Source organism: Lactuca serriola, chromosome 7 (genome assembly GCF_051521515.1).
Source record: "Lactuca serriola cultivar US96UC23 chromosome 7, Lser_US96UC23_V15, whole genome shotgun sequence".
NCBI classification, from domain to species: Eukaryota; Viridiplantae; Streptophyta; class Magnoliopsida; order Asterales; family Asteraceae; genus Lactuca; species Lactuca serriola.
Window position 1 is genome coordinate 194,705,720 of NC_136414.1, and position 21,415 is coordinate 194,727,134.

Here is a 21,415-nt window from a genome sequence, read left to right on the forward strand (position 1 = left end):
GTAACCTAGGTGGTTTAGCCTTCCATAGAATTCACAAAACACAAAACTTGAATAAAAACATTGTAATTCATAATAAAATTCATAAATCAACTTGAAATCATAGAAATAATAAAATCTAATGATCAATCAATCATGGAACGATGAAACCTTGGAGAAGAAGTAACCAAATCTGGAGTTTGACGAAGATCCACCGGTTGAACGACTTCAATTGTTGAATGCTGATAAACTTTGTGATTTGTAGCCTCGGATTCGGAAATTGATGATCAGAAACGTGTTTGGAGAAGGTTTGAATGTGTTTGGAACCCTCCAAAACTGTGGAAAATAGCAGGGGAGAAGTCCAAAGTCGATTAGGGTTTAATCTCCTTTAAATAGGTGCTAAAAAAACTGATTCTCGGAGCTGTTTTCCGCGTCGGTGTCCTAGGGGGCGTCTTAGACGCGTTCTAGGACGTCCATAATCTTTGTTGCCCCTTTTTGGTGATAAAAACGGCAGAATCAGTAAAACCGCAAAACATAAAAGTTGTAGGAAATTTTGTCTAGTTTTCAAAACTTCTTTATTCATGTCAATTGGAGCTGTAGATCTTGAGATATGATCAAAACATTGAAGAGTGGTCAAATTTCTCAGCACCATTTTTCTTTATTCCTTTAGCAATTCGTCTCCCATGCTTGTTAGCTTCAGTTTGCTCGTTTTTCTTGCGGGTTCCGCCCACTTTAGCACTAAGTATTTACCTGCATATAAAGTTCAACAACTCATCAAAGTAGTGCCATTCTTGGACAATTATGCATCAATTCAACATATTTAGTACAATTTAGTATATTCATAAAATAGACTTATCAGATGTTATGAATGTTAATTTGAAAACATATGTTTTGGAATCTATGGTTTATGAGATTGGTTTTGATTAACTCAAAAGTGAAAAAATTTCTTTGAAAAATTAGGTCGTTACAAATAGTATAGAGTGCGCCACGAGCCACCTCCTGGTCTTTTATACATATTGCCTAGGGCTAACCCCCGGGTCTTCCTACCATACATAATAACATATTGTGTGATAGGAGCAGCCTCCTGGTCTTTCATGCATAATGTATGGGGTTAACCCCCGAGTCTTCCTGTCATACATAAACTAAATGGGCCGACATTGGTGCCTTAGACCTATACAAACAGTGAGGAAACTCACCTCGCACTGCTGAATTCTCGCGAATAAATCTCTAGCTGCTGGATGACAGATTCCCGAACTGTCAACATCAAAATAACACCCAATTAATAATTGGGTTCCAATACATAACCATAAGTCCATGCTTGGGGGTAAAAGGCTACTTTACCCCTAATTTGGCTTGATTCAAGCCTGAGGCCCAATCCAAAGGCCCAAAAGTCCAACTATGGCTCAAAGCCCAACATATGGCCCAATTTTCCAAATTGGGCCCAAACCTTTACATGGTCTCACTCTAAGGCCCAACGATTTATTCCAGTCCAACATTTGACATTCCAATGGCCCAATATCTTATAATCATTAAGGCCCAAACTATGGCTCATCTATGGCCCAATTTTCCAAATTGGGCCCAAACCCCTTACAAGGGCCTTACCCTAGGCCCATTAAATTATTCTACTCCAATTGCTTGACTTTGGATGGCCCGTTAATAACCCAATCATCAAGGACCAATAGAGAGTCCCAACAATAAACCCAAGTGAAATTAGGGTTTCACATAAAATGATGATTAGGGTTAAGTTTCCTACTTAACCCATTATGGACTTAATCCTCTAAGGACTTAATCCATTAAGTCCAATATCACTTAGATTAATCTTTGCCAATGATTATTATTTAATATCTCAAGTTATTAAATAATTCTCGCATGTTCCGGTTAATTCCCCAAATTAGGGTTTTATTGGCATTAGGGTTTTCCAAACCTTAATTAGGGTTTCCAATCCAAATATTAGCCCATTTATCAATTTGTTGGGCTTTTAGGTCAATTAGGGCTTTATTGGGCCTATTAGGCCCACTAGAATATCATTAATCCCATTAGGGTTTTATTTGGGTCAATTAGGGTCCATTAGGGCTTACAAGGCCCATTAGGGTTTCAAGCACCCCAAACGAATCAAACTCACAAGGCAAGCACACCGCCACCCGACACGGCGGCCGATGGCGGCAGCCACCACCTCACGGTGGTGGTGACAGATTTTCTTTTCATTATTCCATTTTGTTACAATTTACAACGCAATATCCGAACACACCCAAGCACACACTAAGCTACACACACTCATAAATAACACACACACACACATTGCCACCTTATGGCGGCATGTAATGCCCGGGTTTCGGGGCTAAACATTTTTAGACAATGTAATAGTCTAGGTCAACTATTGTAACTCTTTTGAAGTAATAAAGATGATATATTTGAATACTATGTGAATTATGTGTATTTATGTGCTTATTACTTATTTATAAATATATAATAAATAAAGGATAAAACTAAGTGTCAAGATTAAAGTGTGAGATAAACCCGATATCTTTACATAAAGTTGTAATGGTCGAAACAAGGATTATGGGGATATAAAGAACGTTGAAATCCGAGTTATAAAGAAGAAGTTATGACCCGTCGAAGTTTCGCGACGGAACCGACATGATACCGGGGAGCATAAATAGTGAATTTACGGTAGAGCAAATTTTAGCCTTAGTGATCTAAACGAAAGACATATGATACATTAAACTGAGAGCATCCATAAAAAGAACGCCCAAAACTGACTTCGTATGAGGAAGTTATGATTTTTCGAAGTTTCGGCTTAGCAGTGTACAGCCCGAAACTCGAATATTAGATCGAGCGGTTCTTAGCCGACACAACCTAAACGAGAATCGAAGATATCATTATTTGTAGCATAACGATAAAAAGACAGACAAAAACGGATGTCGGATGAAGAAGTTATGAATTTTTAATGGACCAATCCTGTCCCGGCCTGTTAATAATATAACTTTTAACATAAAGTCAAAATTAGCCGACGGAGTCTAAAAGAAAGTTGTAGAGTACGTTCCCGCCTATGCGTGGATATAAAGAACGTTGAAAACGGAGCTCGTATGCGAAAGATACGAGTTTTTAAATTTTGTAGTCGAATTTGCGAAGCCTGGTGAGGAGCTGGTGACGTGGCAACATCTGGGCCACCCATTGCTGATGAAGAAACGTGCTTCAGATCATGCCACGTAGCCCTCGCTATTACGCCCTGCATCCGAGGTTGGTACGCCCAACGTACCTTCGCTTCTTATCCATCCGATGCATGTGCGAGACAGTTGGTGCGAGGTTGGCAAGCTTATCCGATCTACACCCAGCGTAGCCAAGGACTACGCCCAACGTAATCCGAGGCCTCGCAGGCTATAAAAGGGGGCCGAGATTTCCGAGTTTTTCACACCATTATCCTTCTCTCTGTAACTACTTTCTCTCTCTAACCCATTCCAACCCCCTTAAACCCTAGGGAACCTCCCTAGCACCCGAAGGAAGCCCTTAGACTCCCGGAGTCCCGAGAAAAAGGGTCTTTCAGTTCGGAAACACTACTCTGAGAAAAGCTCGGTTTTCTTTAAAACCCGTTGTAAGTGAGCTACGCCTACACAATTTTTAATATAGCTTCTAATTAATTATAGTAACATTATTAGGACATTAAAATAATTATTTGGGCAATTATTATGAGTTATATAGAGTGTTGTTTAACGCTTATATAAGAATAATAATAGCTAGATTATTAATTAGTCACAGTTAACGTTAGACTAAACCCTAGTGGTATTGATACTAGGTTTTATCGAGGGATGATTGTTTTGAGATAACGAAGCGCTGTTCAAGGGCAGAATCACCACCTTTTCAAGTGAGTGCATAGTTACTTTCAGCTTACACATATATATGAAGTATTTTATATAAATTACGTGTTGTGTGTGCATATTATCTGTATACTTGCTATCTATACTGGATGAACAATTTTATACATGTTTTAAATGATTTAAATCGTATATGTATTTTATATCTACAAAATGTGTTGGGTAAAACATAGGTAGATGTAATATTTGTTGTGTGACAAAATAAAATGATGAGAGGCCTCGTTATAGATGTTATTGATGATCCAGTCATCTAGCGGAGTATAGATGACGACCACAGACTATTCTAGACAGTCCAGTGGAACGCTAGCGGGCTCGCAACCTGTAGGTGTTTATTTGAACTGCGTGTTTATTTGAACTGTGTGCTCACCAGGTGTACTCCATCCCCCATATGGTTGCCTTAAGAACATTTATTGCTGAGGAATCCCCTTAGCAGTAGTGTCCATCCCGATGATGATCCTTAGGCTAGGTCCCTTATGATAAGTGTTTAGGGACGTAATGAGAGGATAACGGGTATGGGTAATCGGGTTATTGTTGATTGATGAAATTAATAAACTTATTTATTGTGGGTTGAAAACCCTATGTGCTCACCAGGTTCCTAAGCCTGACCCACTCAGTTTCTTGTATTACAGGTAGCGACGCATGAGCATAGATGTAATGTCTTGGGATGAGAGATTAAGGGATTTTAGGCCTGTAAATACGGAATAATGTAGTTAGGCCTATGTTGTATTGTTTATGCTTATGATTTGTATCTAACATGACATCCCGAGTCTTTTTAATGAAATACATTTTTATGGAAATGCTTTTGGTAAATCTTATTCATATTTTGTTTTGGGACAAATTCCGCAACACTTTTATTTAAAATGTTACTCTGATTTTCAAACAAAGCATAAACAAAATCGGTCTTTTCTGACCGTGAAAATGGGGATGTCACACGGCAGGCGGGTAAACATGGTGGTAGCCACCACCCTACGGTGGTGGCGGTGGTTTTTCTTCAAATCCCCGGCCAAGGAACATTCCGACGACCTTCTCCCATCATGGACACAACCTATACACACACACGCGCTCCTTTTTGCCAGGAAAATACACCTAACACCCACTGAGGTGGGTGGCGAAGGCGGCAGCACAAGAGACGGACATCAGCGACGACAGCTTTGCGATTCTGTGGACTTAACCACCATCCCATAGTAGTAAGCGGAGGCAGCAACCTTTCGGTCGCTAAGAAGCGACAGTGGCGATGTAGCAGCGAACAAAATCGAGAGGAGAGGCGAGAAGTTTATGCTTCTTCAAACGTGAACAACAACCATGACAACCACAGTGTTGCTCCCCGGCCTCCGTAACGTGATGGTGCCAACTAGCAGTTCTCTATCGTCGGCGGCGGCGTTCATGACAGTCTTTCCGATTTCTCACATCATTACCGGCGGCTAGGGTTGGCGCTTCAAGGCAAGGCAGTAGCTCGTCGGCGTCCATAAAAGGAGGTGGCTGGCTTCGGTGGTCGCTGTGCTAGTTAGTTGATCGAAACCGCAAGAGGGCCAGCTGGGCAATGGAGAGAGGGAGGTGGCGGCTGAAGGGAAAGTAGTAGGGTTAAGGTTTAAACTAGTGAAGCTAGGGTTATATACCCAACTCCTTCAAGACACTCTCCCATAATAACAACTATGCCCCCCCCCCCTTCTACAATCATTTCAAAAAGAGTCCAAATTCTACATTTTTCACCCTCAGCCTTAAAATTCCTTACAAATTGAGTATAATACTTACCAAACAGCCCCCCCCATTCTTCAAGATCCTTTCAAATAAAGTCCATATGTTACTCTTTTAACCCCCAATATCTTAAAGTGTGTCAATTAACTCCTCGAGACCAACCTTTGACATATAATTATTTATTTTATGGCTACTATTCGTTCATTAATTAATTTATTTATTAAATATATAAACATAGTGTTACTGGCACAGTAGCAGCGCATCACACACACAAGTTTTCGCACCAGAGATCTATGAGATTTATACTATGATATAATTTTGTTATGACGTGTTCTGACTATGGATACATTGGTTTGATATATATATATATATATATATATATATATATATATATATATATATATATATTACTATGTGGTTTTTCAGACAAATGGATTTATGTTTGTTTAATTTAAAATAAAATTTTTGGTCTTCAATTTTGGGATGTTACATATAGCATCAAACTTTCATTTCTATCTCTTATTTTTTGAACTTTATTTTAATATTTTTCTTACAAAACCATTGTATTATTAAATTACTTTCATTTACGTGTCATCCTACTTTCATTAATTTCAATTCATTGTATTTTTTTTAAAGTATAATGTTGTGAATGGAAGAAATGAAAGTAGGATGATATATTAAACTAATTCATGAAAATAACTTAATATTTCTTGAATTTAGTGTATTATATCATCCTATTTTTAGTTTTTCTATTACACACATGCACAAATAAATCAAAATATGAGTTTTAGAATAGATACAAAACAACATTAAATCAAAAATAGACCACATCAATCATTTTTTTATTAGTTTACACAGATTTAAGGTCTAGAAAGGATGACACATGTCCTCACCTTCCCTGTATTCTCATTATCTCCCTACACCAGATGAAGACAAAAGAACTCCCTGAGCTTGATGGCAAATAGAATCATTAAGGTGGCAAAAATGGAGAACGTGAAAGAGGAATTTTTATGTAAATAATAGTGTCAAATATCGACATTAGAGAAGATTTGCATAGGGGAGATGGAACCATCATCCTTTACAATTTGTCATTCTCAAGATTAGTACTTTGTATCTCAACCACCAAAGTTGCATTTGACAAATAGTTGCAACATAATGCCCAAAACAAATCACAATTCACAAGCCATGTAATAAAGTTAAATAAAAACAACCACCAAATTTTATCATCAAATAGATGCTAATACAAATACCATAATGTTCCTGTATGAGAGGTAATTACCCAATTAGTTTAGACCCAACTAGTTAGGGGTTAGGTTGTATACGCTTAAGGGGCTAGGCTGTATGTGCTTTCAAGACCTAGCAACACAGCCTAGCCCATCCCCATGACTAGCCGAGACTAAATTGGATTAGACCAATCCTAACCTAATTGCTCATTGACTGTTTGAGCCTAATCCTAGGGCACAATCCCTGAGACGATTCTTTTCCAATATTACCAAAACGGGTAAGAAACTTTTGTTTTTGTCCATGTTTAGGTAACCATGTTTTTTTTCGTACACATTTGACCAATAAACTTGTTTGACATGTTCATAATAGGGTAATATTACCGTAATTACCAGTCATATTACCATATTTTGAACATGTCAAACAAGTTCAATGGTTAAATGTGAACAAAAAAATATGGTTACCTAAATATGGACAACGAACAAAGTTTGTTACCTTTCAAGGTCATTAACCCTATTTGTAATTCAAATCGAACAAAGACAACTATATATTTTTTTGTTTAATTTTAATGTAAGAATTGATTAATGAAAGGAAAAATATTTGTTTGTGTTTGTTAAATTGCAATATCTAAGTTTTGATTGATAGACGTTTTGAAATTAAAAAAAAAATCAAAATATGACTAGAGACCTTCAAAAGTTAAGATGTAGAACACAAATAAACCAATGGTTAATTTTTTAAAATTTTGATTTTAAATTAATTATTTATCCTTATCTTCTTATTGGTCTGACAATGAAGCGGGTTTTGAACCCGATCCGATCTAAACCCTTACGAATTATATGGGTTTAGAGCATAGTTTTTGATTCGTTTACATGTTAATGACCCATAACCACTAACCCTCATATTAAAAGGGTCGGGTATGGATCATCACCGATCTGTTCCATTTATAACCCGCCTCGTATAAATTTTAGAATTATATTTTAATATTTTATCCTGTCTAAAGTTTAATTTTTATTCTAATCGAAAGTCCAAAGGGCAAAATCCAAATATCAAACTATTTTTACATAGGACTCGAGAAGTTTACTTCTGTAATTCCAGTCTTTTACTGAAACATCCCATAAATACGACCCGAAAATTTCATTTTTAAAATAACAAAAATCATAAAAACTGAGTATCATATAATAAAACCATACGCTGCGTATCTCAAGTCATACTAAAATACTGTGAGAAAAACTGTGTCACAACTGTATCAAACATATCTAAGAAAACTGAATCAACTCCCAGGACAAATACTGAAGTTGTGGTGTGTGCGATGCCATCATCCCGAGCTCTTCCCTTTACTTGCGGAAGTACCTGAAACCAAAAGCTGAAACCGTAAGCACGAAGCTTAGTGAGCTCCCCCAAACTACCACATACCACACAATAACAAATAAAGCACATACTGGGCCTTGCCCACTGCATTGGACCGAAGTCCGGAACTGACTGGGACCTTGTCCCCTGCATCGGACCGGAGTCCGGAACTAACTGCATCGGACCGAAGTCCGGTACTGTCTGAACATAGCATAACATAAACACGTATTTGCTAACATAACACATATACTGCATCAGACTGAAGTCCGGAACACATAACACAAACAGGCTTGAATCACAAAGACATCAAGCACTCTAACTACTGCATCGGACTGAAGTCCGGAACTACTGCTAATTAAACGGGCCAGCATTGTGGCTGTAGACCCGTTCCTACTGGAAGGAAACTCACCTCGTGAACTGGCTGCTGTGTGTATGGCTCTGGAAGCTATCTGTTGCTGCTCCGGTATCTCCCCGGCTACAATTCCATAAACACACTCAATCAACTACTAATAACTGAATTGGGGTAAAATGACTCTTTTACCCCTGGTCAAACTCAACTCTCCCGGTCAAAGTCAACCTACAGTTGACCTGACTCGCCGAGTTGGGCCGCCAACTCGCCGAGTCTCTATTCTCACTTCTCAACCCTACTCGTGGCTACTCGTCGAGTATGGCATCAACTCGACGAGTTCCCTTCGATTCTAAAACTTAGGCCATCTGTATCCGACTCGCTGAGTCGTATGAACAACTCGACGAGTTGTTCTTGAGCTAAGAAGATTGCCTTGGACTCGTCGAGTTGTATGAACAACTCGTCGAGTCCCTCCATTACTGAGTCTGACCTCCAACTCACTGAGTCCACTCTACTACTCACTGGTCCCCACTCGGCATCACTCAAAAGGGGAAAAATCGGAGACTCGCGACTCGACTCGCCGAGTCGCATGCATGCAACTACTCTAAACTCGATTCTGCTTGAATCCAGCGTATAAAACTTATAGATCTGGGCTCCCTTAGCTCGATTAACACGTAAAGATTCTATCTTTACGTGCCCATAAGCATCCATGAAGATTAAAAGGCTCAAAAAGCATGATAAAGGCTAGATCTAGGGTTCTCATGCAAGAAACTTCGAAAAGGCACTAGATCAGGGCTCTAACATTCCTAAATGAACAGATCTAGGGATATCTCAACCTATTAAGGCATCCATACAACTATAAGTTTTGGAAAATACATCAAACTAGCCCTAGAAGTTTTCTAATGGAGGTTTTAAGCATAAAACAGAAGGATTCCGAGAAATACCTCAATGAACTCTGATTTTGACCTTGGATCTTTGATCTACACCTCTTCTCTTTGGTCCTTTCTTCTTTTTCTTCTTCAAGCCTTCAAGAATTCACACAAAAACACTTTAATCAATCAAGGGATGGGTTTAGGGTTTCTCACAGCTCTCTGAGGGTGAAGGAGGTGAGTTGGGGCACATAACACTGCTTAAATAGTGAGCAAACCCGGGGATTTAGGGTTTCTTCCTGGCAGGCAGACTCGCCGAGTCCCGAATATGGACTCGCCGAGTCGCCGACTTACACGTGCTCGAAATCCCGTCCCTACTCGACGAGTCGGGCTATAGACTCGCCGAGTCCCTCTTGAAAACTTCTAAATAAATACCATGGAAGCAACGTACCAGAGACGGGTCGTTACATTTACAAAGAATCATGGTATCATTTCATTAGTATTTCATCAAGCAATCACTCATTTCATTTTTAAATCAATAGTCATTTATCAACCTGAAGAAAGTTTTCAATTAATATTCTCTATCACTGCATTCGATATTCAAAAATCAATCAGAAGTCACTACAATAGTGATTTTAATTCCAACTGAAAGTCCTTGAGTATGTAATGCATTTTTTAAATAAACATTTATGTTTGATTATTCAAAAAAAAACAATGAGTTACAGGGCGGATTTGGATATCTGTTGATTTGGTGAATAAGGGTATGTGTTTGATTATTCAAAACCCTATGGATTACAGAGTGGGTTTGGATCGTATTTTAAAATGTGTTAAATAAGTTTGGATCAAGGTCGATTCGCTCCAAACCCGTCTCATTGTCAAGTCGATATTCTCATATGTTATAATAATAACTTGTATGTTTATTTAAATCATACCAAATATGTTAATGAGACACATCACAACAAAATTGAATAAAACGTACATACCGAAAATGTTAACTTACTAATAAGTATAATTATGTTGCATGTTATTGGGTTAATGGGAGAATCCTCTCTAATAAATGAAGTTTTTTTTGTCACTTGTCACACTCTCATTTAATTTGCCAAATGTCATTTTGAGGTTATTTTGATTTTTTTTTCTACATGTCATTTTATGAGTTTTTCCTTTTTATTTAATCCTACATAATATTTTAATGTAATAATTGCAATAAATGGATATTAATTTCATTAATAAACTTACCTTTTAATTTAAAATTTTCTAAAATAAAAGTTTATTAGTTTCTTTTTTTTATTTAAATTATTTGTTTAAATTTAAAAAATAAAAGACATTTTCATTATAATAATTCATTATTTTTTTTTCTTATAAATTCAAAGTTCTCAAATATTTTAACATTTATTTTAAATTAACTCATTTAATACATGTGTCTCACAACTAATATTATTATATAATAACATCAAATTGGTCGTTACTTTGTAAAATTTGGAGAAGCTTTAAAATAATCTTTACATTAATATACACTTTAATAAATATACTTAACTTTTTAAGTAAATATAAATCTGTTTGACTTTTTTTTTTGATATTCAATGAGAGTCCTATATTATTTTTAAATTAAAATTCGAACATTTTAGTTATCATCGTACAATGAATGAGAAGGCAAACGACAATAAGTTCAAACATTTTAATGTAAATATAAATATGTTGACTTATATTTCTTGTGAAAGTCTCTAAGACTATTAGGTATGGGTTCGTTTTAGTGGGGTTATAACAAGAAGCAATAAGAAGAGAGGGTGATGTTCACAGTGTTATAACACCGGTTAAGAGGATATATATATATATATATATATATATATATATATATATATATATATATATATATAGAGAGAGAGAGAGAGAGAGAGAGAATTTGTACAACCAATAGATGATCTCGTTTCATTTTGTCATGGAGACAAGAAGAAGCAACAGAACAAGATACAACAAGAAATCAAGATGGTGTTTTTGATGTTATCACGGTGTTATGGGCTGCCACATCAGCCTTAACGGCGTTGTGGTGACCCATACTGCTTGATCTAACATACATTGGGTATGAAATTGACAAATGAATGTTTAATGATGATTATATGGTTAAAAAAATATGTAAATCGATTAATTGCATTTCCGATTTTTAACAAAAATACATATTACATTTTACAAATGTTTCCAAATAAGTAATCAAAAAAAGCAAACTCTTATGTCTGCGAAAAAAATAATCGATAAAGAAATTCATTATCGAAAAAAAAAATTATTATTTCCCCGTGACTAACAAAACATCTAATTTTATAAATAAATATTTGTTTTTAAATCTATGATTAATGATCATGCTAATAAAATTTCAATATTTTTTATTTTGGGAGGGTTAATTTATCAAAATGAAAAAAAAAAAAAACCTTTTCTATATATCAAAAAAAAAAAAAAAAAAAAAACTTTTGATCACAACGATGAAAGAAAGACTAAATTGCAAAAATGGTCCAAAAATGTTTACTCAAAATCAACACTTTGGTCCAAAAATGTTTGGACTAGCACCAAAGGTCCAAACTTTTCATTTTTTTGCGGTTTTGGTCCAATTTGCTTTGAGTTTTTTTATAATGACGGATTTGCCCTTGTTTTTTTAGTTTTTTTTATTTATTTAAATGTTTTTATAATTAAAAGAAAATAAAAAAACCAATTAATCTCTCTCTCTCTCTCTCTCATGTTCTTCTTCTTGATTTGATTGTATTTTTCCTCAAAAAAAAAAAAAAAAACACACAAACACACACACGGCACCAGAAATTAGGACTCCAAACCCTAATAACTCTTGATAATGATCTTTGAATGTTCCGATCGAAATCAACGATCAACATTACTACTAGACGTTTTGATTGAAGTTAATAGAAGTGAGATTTGAGGATTTTCTCTTCTTTGAGATCGATTTCAGAGAAACAAATGTATAAGAAGCGTCTTCAAGAGCTGACACAGAGGAGTTGATTTAACTTTTCGTTGTATATGCGTATCAGATAAGGTCTAGATCACAGGGGTGTACAAGAACCTTTTGCAAGAGGTGTCTCAAATGGGTCTCGTGTCCAGATCACAGGAGTGTTCATAAAGAATCGGGTCGGAGGAAATGGGTCTCGTGTTTTTTACTGGAATCTATATGGGTGCGATGTCTTTCTCTAATGAGAGATATGATGATACGATGTGCTTGATATTCCAGTTAGATTTTTGTGGGTTTTCTTGTTTATTGCTTGATCGATCGATTGAGGATTTTTTTAATGGATGTTTATGTATTCTTCTGTTTCTTAATCATTTTATCTTGGATTTTAGACCTATGAATTGGGACTTCATGAGTTCTTCTTTTTCTTGATTATTCCATTTGGGATTTATGATTTCAGTAATCGATATCATCCCCTGCTCTTGAGCATTGTTCAAGCTTTAAGTTATTTTTTGTTTGGGTTTTATGGGTATTCTTGTTCAAACTTTAATGACACCTGCAAATTAGAAACAGAGAGATTGGGGCAGAACATCCGAAGGTGGATGAAGAAGGGGATGTGTTTTTCAAAAAAATTCATAGACCTCTCATTGTTTTTGGATTGAATGTGGCTCACAAAGAAAATGATGAATAGTAGATCCCCCAAGAAAATGTAAACCCCAAGGGCTTCTGTCTTCAATGCCTTTCTTATACCCCAAAAGAAATCAAAAATAGGGTCAGTCTTATGAATTTGTAGTGCTCGAATCTTGTTGTGTTCTTGCTTGTTGGGAAGGCATCTGCGATGAATGTTGCTGGTTTCATCGATTTATGATCATCATTTTTTATGGTTTGTTTGGAGAAGATGAGTTGGGTTAGCTTCGTAAGAGAGAGAGAGAGAGAGAGAGAGAGAGAGAGAGAGAGAGAGAGAGAGAGAGAGAGAGAGAGAGAGAGAGAGAGAGATTGGTTTTTTATTTTCTTTTAATTATAAAAACATTTAAATAAATAAAAATACTAAAAAAGCAATGGCAAATCCGTCGTTATAAAAAAGTTCAAAGCAAATTAGACCAAACCAGCAACAAAATGAAACACCCAAATCTTTTTGAACATGGCAATTTTGAATAAACCAATGAAAAGTTTGGACCACCCAAATCTTTTTGGACGTGAGAATTTTGAATAAACAAGGCTATTTGTGCAGTTTAGCCTGAAAGAAACAAATTTTGAACACCCAAGCTTTTGTGTGAGGGTTAAAAGTTAAAGCAAAAGGAAAATTGGGTAAAACAATGGGTAAAAAGGGTAAATACAAATTTACCCTTTTGTTATGCATTCTCCACTTTCTGTCCTGAGGTCCAACAATGGCAGCAACATCCGAAGACGCCAGCATGGAAGAGAGGGAGGAGCTCATGGTATCACCCAAACTTGCTAAACACCATCACCCAACTCGCAAAGTTGCCCGATTTTTAAAACCCTCTGTTAGCTCCATTGATGTCCAACCCTTTCCTTTTAATCTTCCTACAGCGTCTTCTGTTCCAGAAAAAAGTTCGTTGAATGTGTCCTTCAATGGTTGGAGAACCACACACAGGGATTGGAAACCATGGGTTGATCGCATGCATTGTATGCACCAATCTACCTGGAAAAAAGCAGGAATAGAGCAAGCTGTGTTGAATTCCTCATATGAAATCACGAAAAACGATGACTTGATTCTTGGGTTTGCACAAAAATGGTGTCATGAGACCAAAACATTCGTGTTTGTATTCGGGGAAGCTACAATCACTTTGGAAGATATGATGGTTCTCGGAGGGTATTCTGTGTTAGGTGAATCTGTTCTTACTCCTGTTGAAAACACAGAATCGAAAACGGTTTTAGCGAAATTGTATGAAAAAAAAGTAGAGTTTTCAAGATCGACGCTTAGAAAAGCTGATCAGGTTAGCTGGTTGAAGAAATTCAAAGACAGCGGAAGCGAAATCGAGCACGAAGCATTTCTCGCATTTTGGTTATCCAGGTTTGTATTCCCTTCATCATACTCAACAGTTGCTCGAAATGTTTTCCCCATTGCTGTTCATTTAGCTAGAGGCATTAGACTTGCTCTTGCCCCTGCTGTTCTTGCCACCATATACAGAGATTTAAGCTTGTTAAAAGCTAAACTTACTGATCAGAACGATGATCCGTCGATTACAATTTGGGCTCCTTTACAACTTCTTCAAATCTGGATCTGGGAGAGATTTCCGAAGCTAAGGCCTAATGTCGGAGGTAGCTGCAACCCAAAGTTTGCTAGATGGGCGAAAAAGAAGGTGCAGATCGACAATATTGGCTCAATTTTGGATCGTGATTCAGAAGACTTCTGTTGGCGACCATATGCTGATGATTTGGGTAACGAGAAAAACGGAAAATGGGTTGTTGTTGGTGGTGATTGTTTGGATGAAGAATCGGAGTCATGGGGTCGATGTTTTAGGGTTTCTGAATTAGTCGGGATACAAGGGAAATGTATCGAACAATATCTACCTCATAGAGTCGCAATGCAATTTGGCATGGATCAAGACATTCCTGGTAAAGTCCCACGAAACAACGGAAGTCCTAAATCAGCTTGGAGCTTTTACACAAGGCCATTGATGGATCTTAAACTGTATCTTCCATCTCGATTCTCTGAGCCGTATGTCACTGCTAGATACTTTGAGTGGCGGAATAAGTCAACTGGACTCCATAGTTTGCTTTCTCAGACGGGTGATAATGAAACGAAAACTTCTGTCAAAGATGACTCAAGAACTGAAAAATCCAAAGAATCTGTGGGTGACACCACCAGAACTTGCGATGTGTCTCATGATGGAGCGAGCCCTGGCAACGAAGATGGAGATACATCGGGATTGGAGCTTGAAGCAAGAATCAAAAGACTAGAGGAAGTTTTTGCATATCTCAAAACTAGAAAATATGGAAACAGGTTACTGTAGATTGCTTTATAGGTTACTGTAGAGGAAGTTTTTGCATATATCAAAAGGCAAATTAGTCATTGTCGAAAATCACAATAAAACTAGGGGTTTTTGCAATAAATAAATTTAAAACTTTTCAGGGAACGATACAATGAAAATGACATGCCACAATGATCATTTATGTAGTTTACTCTAAATTATATAAATACTCTGAGGGTATAACATGTGTTTGAAAGGACATATGTATTGGATAAAATACCAAAGTAAAACTGTTGTCAAAATGAAACGATATCCACTATTTAGTGGTAAAATTTATTAAATTGTTACAAGGGTGTAAGAATTGTTTGATGAAATGCATAAGTAATCGGACATAAAAGGAAACAGCATACATTGATTAGTGATAAATTTCATCAAATTCTTACAAGCATTCAACAAGTGTTCGATGAAATGTCCAGATAAACCACTCTCAAAAAGAAACAATACCCAAACAGATTGAGCCAATATCACATACAAAAAATTTCATCAATTGTGCAAAAAACAGAAAAACAAACCAAGGAATATAATAAGCCTTCATCTTGTTTGATCTACATTTGATGCCAAAGCCAATAAAACCAAATCCAACACCTATCTCCAATCAAAGATTACAAAATTACAAGAATCAAAATCAACTAAATTTCACATAATTATGCATCTTAATGGTTTATTTCTCTAACTGCTGCAGATCAATATCCCAAACCGATGCCAGCTGCAACAAGAGTTGATCTGGCGCCATGCCTTCCCAGTCCTCAGGAGGCTCAATAGTTGAAGCCGCCTCAATCAGATTCATCAAAATTTCCCTTTTCAATTCCATTGGGATTCCCACGATATCTGTTCCATTTTCTATAATCATATCGAGCAACTGTACACCAAAAAAAAAATAGAAATTCAAGTCAAATATAAAGAAGTCTAATTATTTGTGTTAAATGTAGAATTACATCGTTATCCATAGGGCAATATTATAAATATCTGTTCCTTAGCTTTGAACAACTACTAGTTATTTATCTGAAAGCTTATTATTGAAATAAATGTAGAATTACCAAACTACCCCCCCTACCATACCTGTTGAAGCCAAGACAAGCAAATATCAAACACGTTTTGATCCGGAAGAAACTGAGCAACCGCATGCAAAACTTCCGTCCCCACCTCAGTCGACAACTGATCAATAACGGGACCCGTTCGATCCATCAATTTGACAAGCAACAAATCATCACCCGTTGACAAAACCTCAGCAAAAGCCGTGTCAGAATCACCCACATGAACCGCATCCATCGCGTTACTCCACGCTGCCCAAACCGGGTCCCGATCCTGCCCGACATTCTCATCTCCCATCGCTTCAGCCGTCATTTCCGGAACCGCCACCCGGGCAGTTCGGGCAGGCCCGTTGTTGTCTTCACCCGCCACCCTAATCGCCTCCAGTGTAGCCTCGTCTTTTGAAGCTTGCCATACACTTCTAGCAGAAGGCCCCTCACCAAACCTAGCTGCCCCCCAACCCCTCCTATTGTTATTTTCCATTTCATTTTCTGATTTAGGCGACCTACTTTCCATACCTCTTCTTAAACCCATCTGCCCGTTTCGACCGTATGGGTAGTCCCAATTTTCGGGCACGTCTCTTCGGGGAGCTCCTCTGCCCCTCATGTAAGAAGACATGCCGTCATCATTCCGGCCTAATTTATTATAGTCGGAATAGCCTATTCCGTTGTACTTTCGACCGGAATCCTCGAATCCCATCATGTAATTCCCGCCGCCTCTTCGGTTGTTTAAGGAAAGGTCACGGGCCATGTCTTCAACGACCCGTTCGAGACCCCGGACTCGGTTTTCTAAAGTCACCATGCCATCGTGGGACCCACCCATGAAATCCTGCAACATGTTCATTAAATGAGCTTGTTGTCTTTCCAATTGTAGTAATTGTCTTTGTATCGCGAGCCAATTCCCTTTATTGCTTCTGATTCCGTCCCTTTGATCATTCATATCATCGTATTCCCGCCTTCTAGAAGGACCACCCGTTGATCTGTCAGCTATTTGGTGGGTCTCTTTAAAATGTGACCCTGATTCTGAATCATTGATGAGAGAGTTAGAATTTTCACCATTGAGGTCATTTTGGTCATTTGAGGACTTGATGAATCTACGGGGGACAACTACTTCAACTTCACCAGAAACCCGTCTTTCAAGTCTTTGAAAAAACTCGGGGTTTAATTCTTTGTCACTTAAAGCAGGTGCCTTTTTTTTCAAGATTCCAACTGTCTTTTCGGGTTCTTCATTTTTTACAGGAGCCTCTGTCTTTTTATCATCCTCTTTAGCAGGTTCAGAATGTTCACCATCTGAAAACATTTCAAAGGAATGGAATCTGTCAAAGAAGTTGGAATCTGAAGGAATCGTAATCTGTTTGGTATAAAATGAAATGGAATTCAATTATATTTTTTGTTTATTGTAAACATATACTGTTAAACTTTTTATTCTTATAAACTTCAGTAAGTATATACTGAGGGTGTTTGTGTCATTTAGTGAAAAAGAGAATGATTTTATTTATGTTCACCATGATTTCTAGGTGTTTTTTGATCTTCAGAACCTCCTGCAAGACCCTGCCATTGTTGCAAAGCCTCTATTATACTGTCTCTTGCTGGTTTTATCTGTGGAAGTTGATACGGAGTTAGTAAAAGAAACTAAATTTTAGTTTTGTTGAATCCAATTAGCAATCAAAGGTAGCATTTCGGAAACAGGGTAAATGCAAGAAAAAAGCAATATACTTTCATTGAATTACTTATTATAGCATATTAGCATCCTACTTCCGTATTTCGTATTACAACATTGTACTTAGAAAAATGAAAAATCTATCCGATTATAAGTTTATAAGAATGTCATATAAATACAAAACAAAATTTACTACTATAAACGCGTAGATTGTTCAATGTGTAATGCCCTAATAAGAAAAACATTGAAAGTACAATGCTACTTTCATATTTCGTATTTTGAGAACAAGGTAAATGCAAGAAATAGCAATGTGCTTTCATAAACTTGTTTATTATAGCATCCCACTTTTATTTTTATCCTATTACAGCAATATATTTTGAAAAAATTATCCAATTATAGCAATATCATCTAAATACAAATCAATTTTCAATGCTATAAATGGGTAGGTTTTTCAATGTACAATGTCCTAATAAGAAGAAAAAAAATTGAAAGTACAACGCTATAAAAGGATAGAAAATTTCATAGTATAATTCCTTGATAACAGAAAAAAAAATGAAAGTACAATGTTGTAATAGAAAAAAATGAAACTAGGATACTATAACACACAAATAAATGAAAGTATGTTGCTATTTCTTGCATTATCCCTATAAAAAAACTAACCTTATCAAAGCGGCAAGCTTCAAGGGCAGTAATGGTAGAACTCGTTTTTCCAGTGATCAAGTTGCTTGAATGCAAAGCCAAGGCATTCAAAGCATCAGCAGCGGCCTTTCGAGTTGCCCAATCAGTATTGTTAAGACATTCATGTATACTTTGAAGCAGTAGCTCTAAGCCTTGAGGTGAAATAGCTCCAACCTGCAACAAAGTTTATATAAAGACTTATTTGCACATCATGTCATGCCATTTAGATTTTAGGGGGTGTTTGGATGTGTGTTTTGTAAGTGATTATGATATCAAATAGTTATAACTCATAAATCAAATAATCGGTTGTAACAATGGTGAACAGAAGATAGTGTTTGAGTGCTTCGAAGATGAATTGAAGTCTAAATGAATTAGATTTAGATGTTGTTTCTTTCTTTACTTAATACAGAAAGAACGACTTAATAGAGAAAGTCATGGAATGGAGCTTTCCTGGTTATGTCCTAACCTTTTACAACTTTGCCCTTGTTTATTTTTTTCCTCAAGCGTATTATCTCAAATATGTTATGAAATATCATTTATCCAGACAATACTCAATGAGAATTTTGATCATAAACCTTCAATTTCAGTAGGAAGGCACAAAATGATTCATGTCCATGATGCCTACAGGGCTTCAACTCTTTATAGTTTTGTTATGAATCAATTTATGTTTACAATAAGATTATTTGACATGGCTGATTTATGAGTTCCCTTCTTATAAGATTCACAAATTATGACCTAACACCTAACTCACATGATTTGACTTCAAGTATATACTTATAATAAAACATAATGTTAGAATCACATACCTGAGAAAGACTAGAAACAACTTGCAGAAGTGCAGCCTTCGCTAAGAAATTAGGGTTATTAAGATACTTGCAGATCCTTGCACAAAGCTTCTGAAAAGCCGCAATAGGTGGGTCTGAAGCCATTTCCACCATTTTAGCCATACACATTGCTGAACCAGCTTGTACCCCTTTGTTCTGATCATTCAAAGCCTCAAATAAAGGCTTCACAAACAACGAAACCACAGACCCGATATTCTCACACCCATCCCCCTTCAAATACAGCGACGAAAGCTGCCCAATTGACTCGCGACAAGCGTCTTTAACGCCGGAATCGGAGTCCTTCAGCCTTTTCACAATGTGGGCTATGATTTTGGTCAGATGCGAGGCGGCTGATTCGGTGTGGGTGGCGCAGAGGAAGAAGAGGAGGCGGATTGCTTCTTTTTTGGCGGCGGGTTTGTTGGCGTCGTTTGTGGCTTCGTAGAGTGAGTTGAGGAGCATTGTGATGCCGTCGGGGGAGAGGGTTTGGATGATTTTTTCAAGGTCTTCGACGGCGATCTGGTGGGTGTCTCGGTCGGAAAGCTTGGAGAGGGAAGTCAAGATTCTCTGTTTGAGTTCAATCATGGCAAGATGAGAAGAAAGAGATGAAGATCTTGATGAATGGTTTGGTGGTGATGGTGTTGATGGGGGTTTCTTGGATTTCAAAGATTTGGTCGCCATTGTTGTGATGATGCCTCCAGTTCAAAAATGGTAGTGAAGTTGAAGATGGGGATTCAAGATTTTAGAGGGTGTAATGGGTATCAGATTAGATGAAGATCTATAAACTGAACCCCAAACACCGTAGCCAGTATTATTATTGATTAAGAACAAATAAGTAGACAAATTAAAAATAGTAGACAGATTAAAAATATATATTATTTTATGAAATGGCTTTTTAAGGTGAAAGGTTTTGGAATTTGAAATTTAAAAAGATAACAAAAACAACAAATTTCCCTTTTGAATTTAATATTTCTTTCTATTAATCTAATATTTGTGAAAATATAATTTTTTGCTATTTATTAACTAAATAATGCATCGGATTCCATTTTATGTGATTAAGCTATTGTTGTTGACTTATGCACCATATAATTAAACAACTATCGTATTATGTAAGATTTAACAATTTAAATGTACTGAAATAGAAAAATGATTTTATATATATATATATATATATATATATATATATATATATATATATATATATATATATATATATATATATATATATATATATATATACTAGCCGTTTACCCGCGCAAAGCGGCGGGCGACAAATAGTTTGTTTCGACAATTAATTTCTTTTCGATGGAGAATGATTATTTTCAATTCAATCATTAGTTTGTTTTAGGAAACATGTCATATTAAAAATAAAGAAAATTCATGAAATGACCAAATTATAGGGTGTTGAGTATTTATTTGGATGAAAAAATATATGGTCAAAACCTTGGAAGAGAAGATTTATAGGAGTTTGTTTAAATTTTAATATTATTTTATTAGTGATTAGTTGTACAATTAACTTAATGATTTGGACGTCTTAAAAAAATATTATTATTTTATTCAATATATTTTTAGAAACAGTAGGATTTGTTTTATAAGATAGTAAAGATATATATATATATATAAATTCAAATAAAAACAGTAAATAATATTAAAACGTAAAAATATTATGTTTATGTTATTATTCTGCAATAAATGTTGTACATGTGCATTATTGAAGTAATTCTAATATGAATATTAACGTTTGATTATTCATATATTCATTAGAATGTTATTATTTTATTATAATTTTTGTATAGTAAATTCTAATACTAATTTTAACATGTGGTTATTCATCTATTCATGGTTGAATCATGATATAAAGCTAAGGATACAAAATTCATTACATAAAAACAATGTTTTTACGTTTTTATATTATTTACTGTTTTTATTTGAACCAACTCCATATATATATATATATATATATAT

General features: G+C 36.1%; 2 protein-coding genes across 2 annotated transcripts; one reads left to right on the top strand and one right to left on the bottom strand.

Annotated features, from left to right (window-relative positions):
- The first annotated feature begins 13,487 nt into the window (after nt 1–13,487).
- Nucleotides 13,488–15,383, top strand: LOC145061993 (protein MAINTENANCE OF MERISTEMS-like). Its single transcript, XM_079009599.1, has one exon. It carries the CDS (start codon nt 13,656–13,658, stop codon nt 15,243–15,245), a length of 1,590 nt encoding a protein of 529 aa, XP_078865725.1. The 5' UTR covers nt 13,488–13,655; the 3' UTR covers nt 15,246–15,383.
- Nucleotides 15,384–15,764: 381 nt separating this feature from the next.
- Nucleotides 15,765–20,266, bottom strand: TOR1 (ARM repeat superfamily protein). Its single transcript, XM_079008846.1, has 5 exons — nt 19,436–20,266; nt 18,612–18,803; nt 17,797–17,890; nt 16,323–17,581; nt 15,765–16,122 (listed from the first exon to the last, which is right to left on the bottom strand). The coding sequence occupies exons 1-5, from the start codon at nt 20,129–20,131 to the stop codon at nt 15,925–15,927; spliced, it is 2,439 nt and encodes an 812-aa protein (XP_078864972.1). The 5' UTR covers nt 20,132–20,266; the 3' UTR covers nt 15,765–15,924.
- Between the last annotated feature and the right edge of the window lie 1,149 nt (nt 20,267–21,415).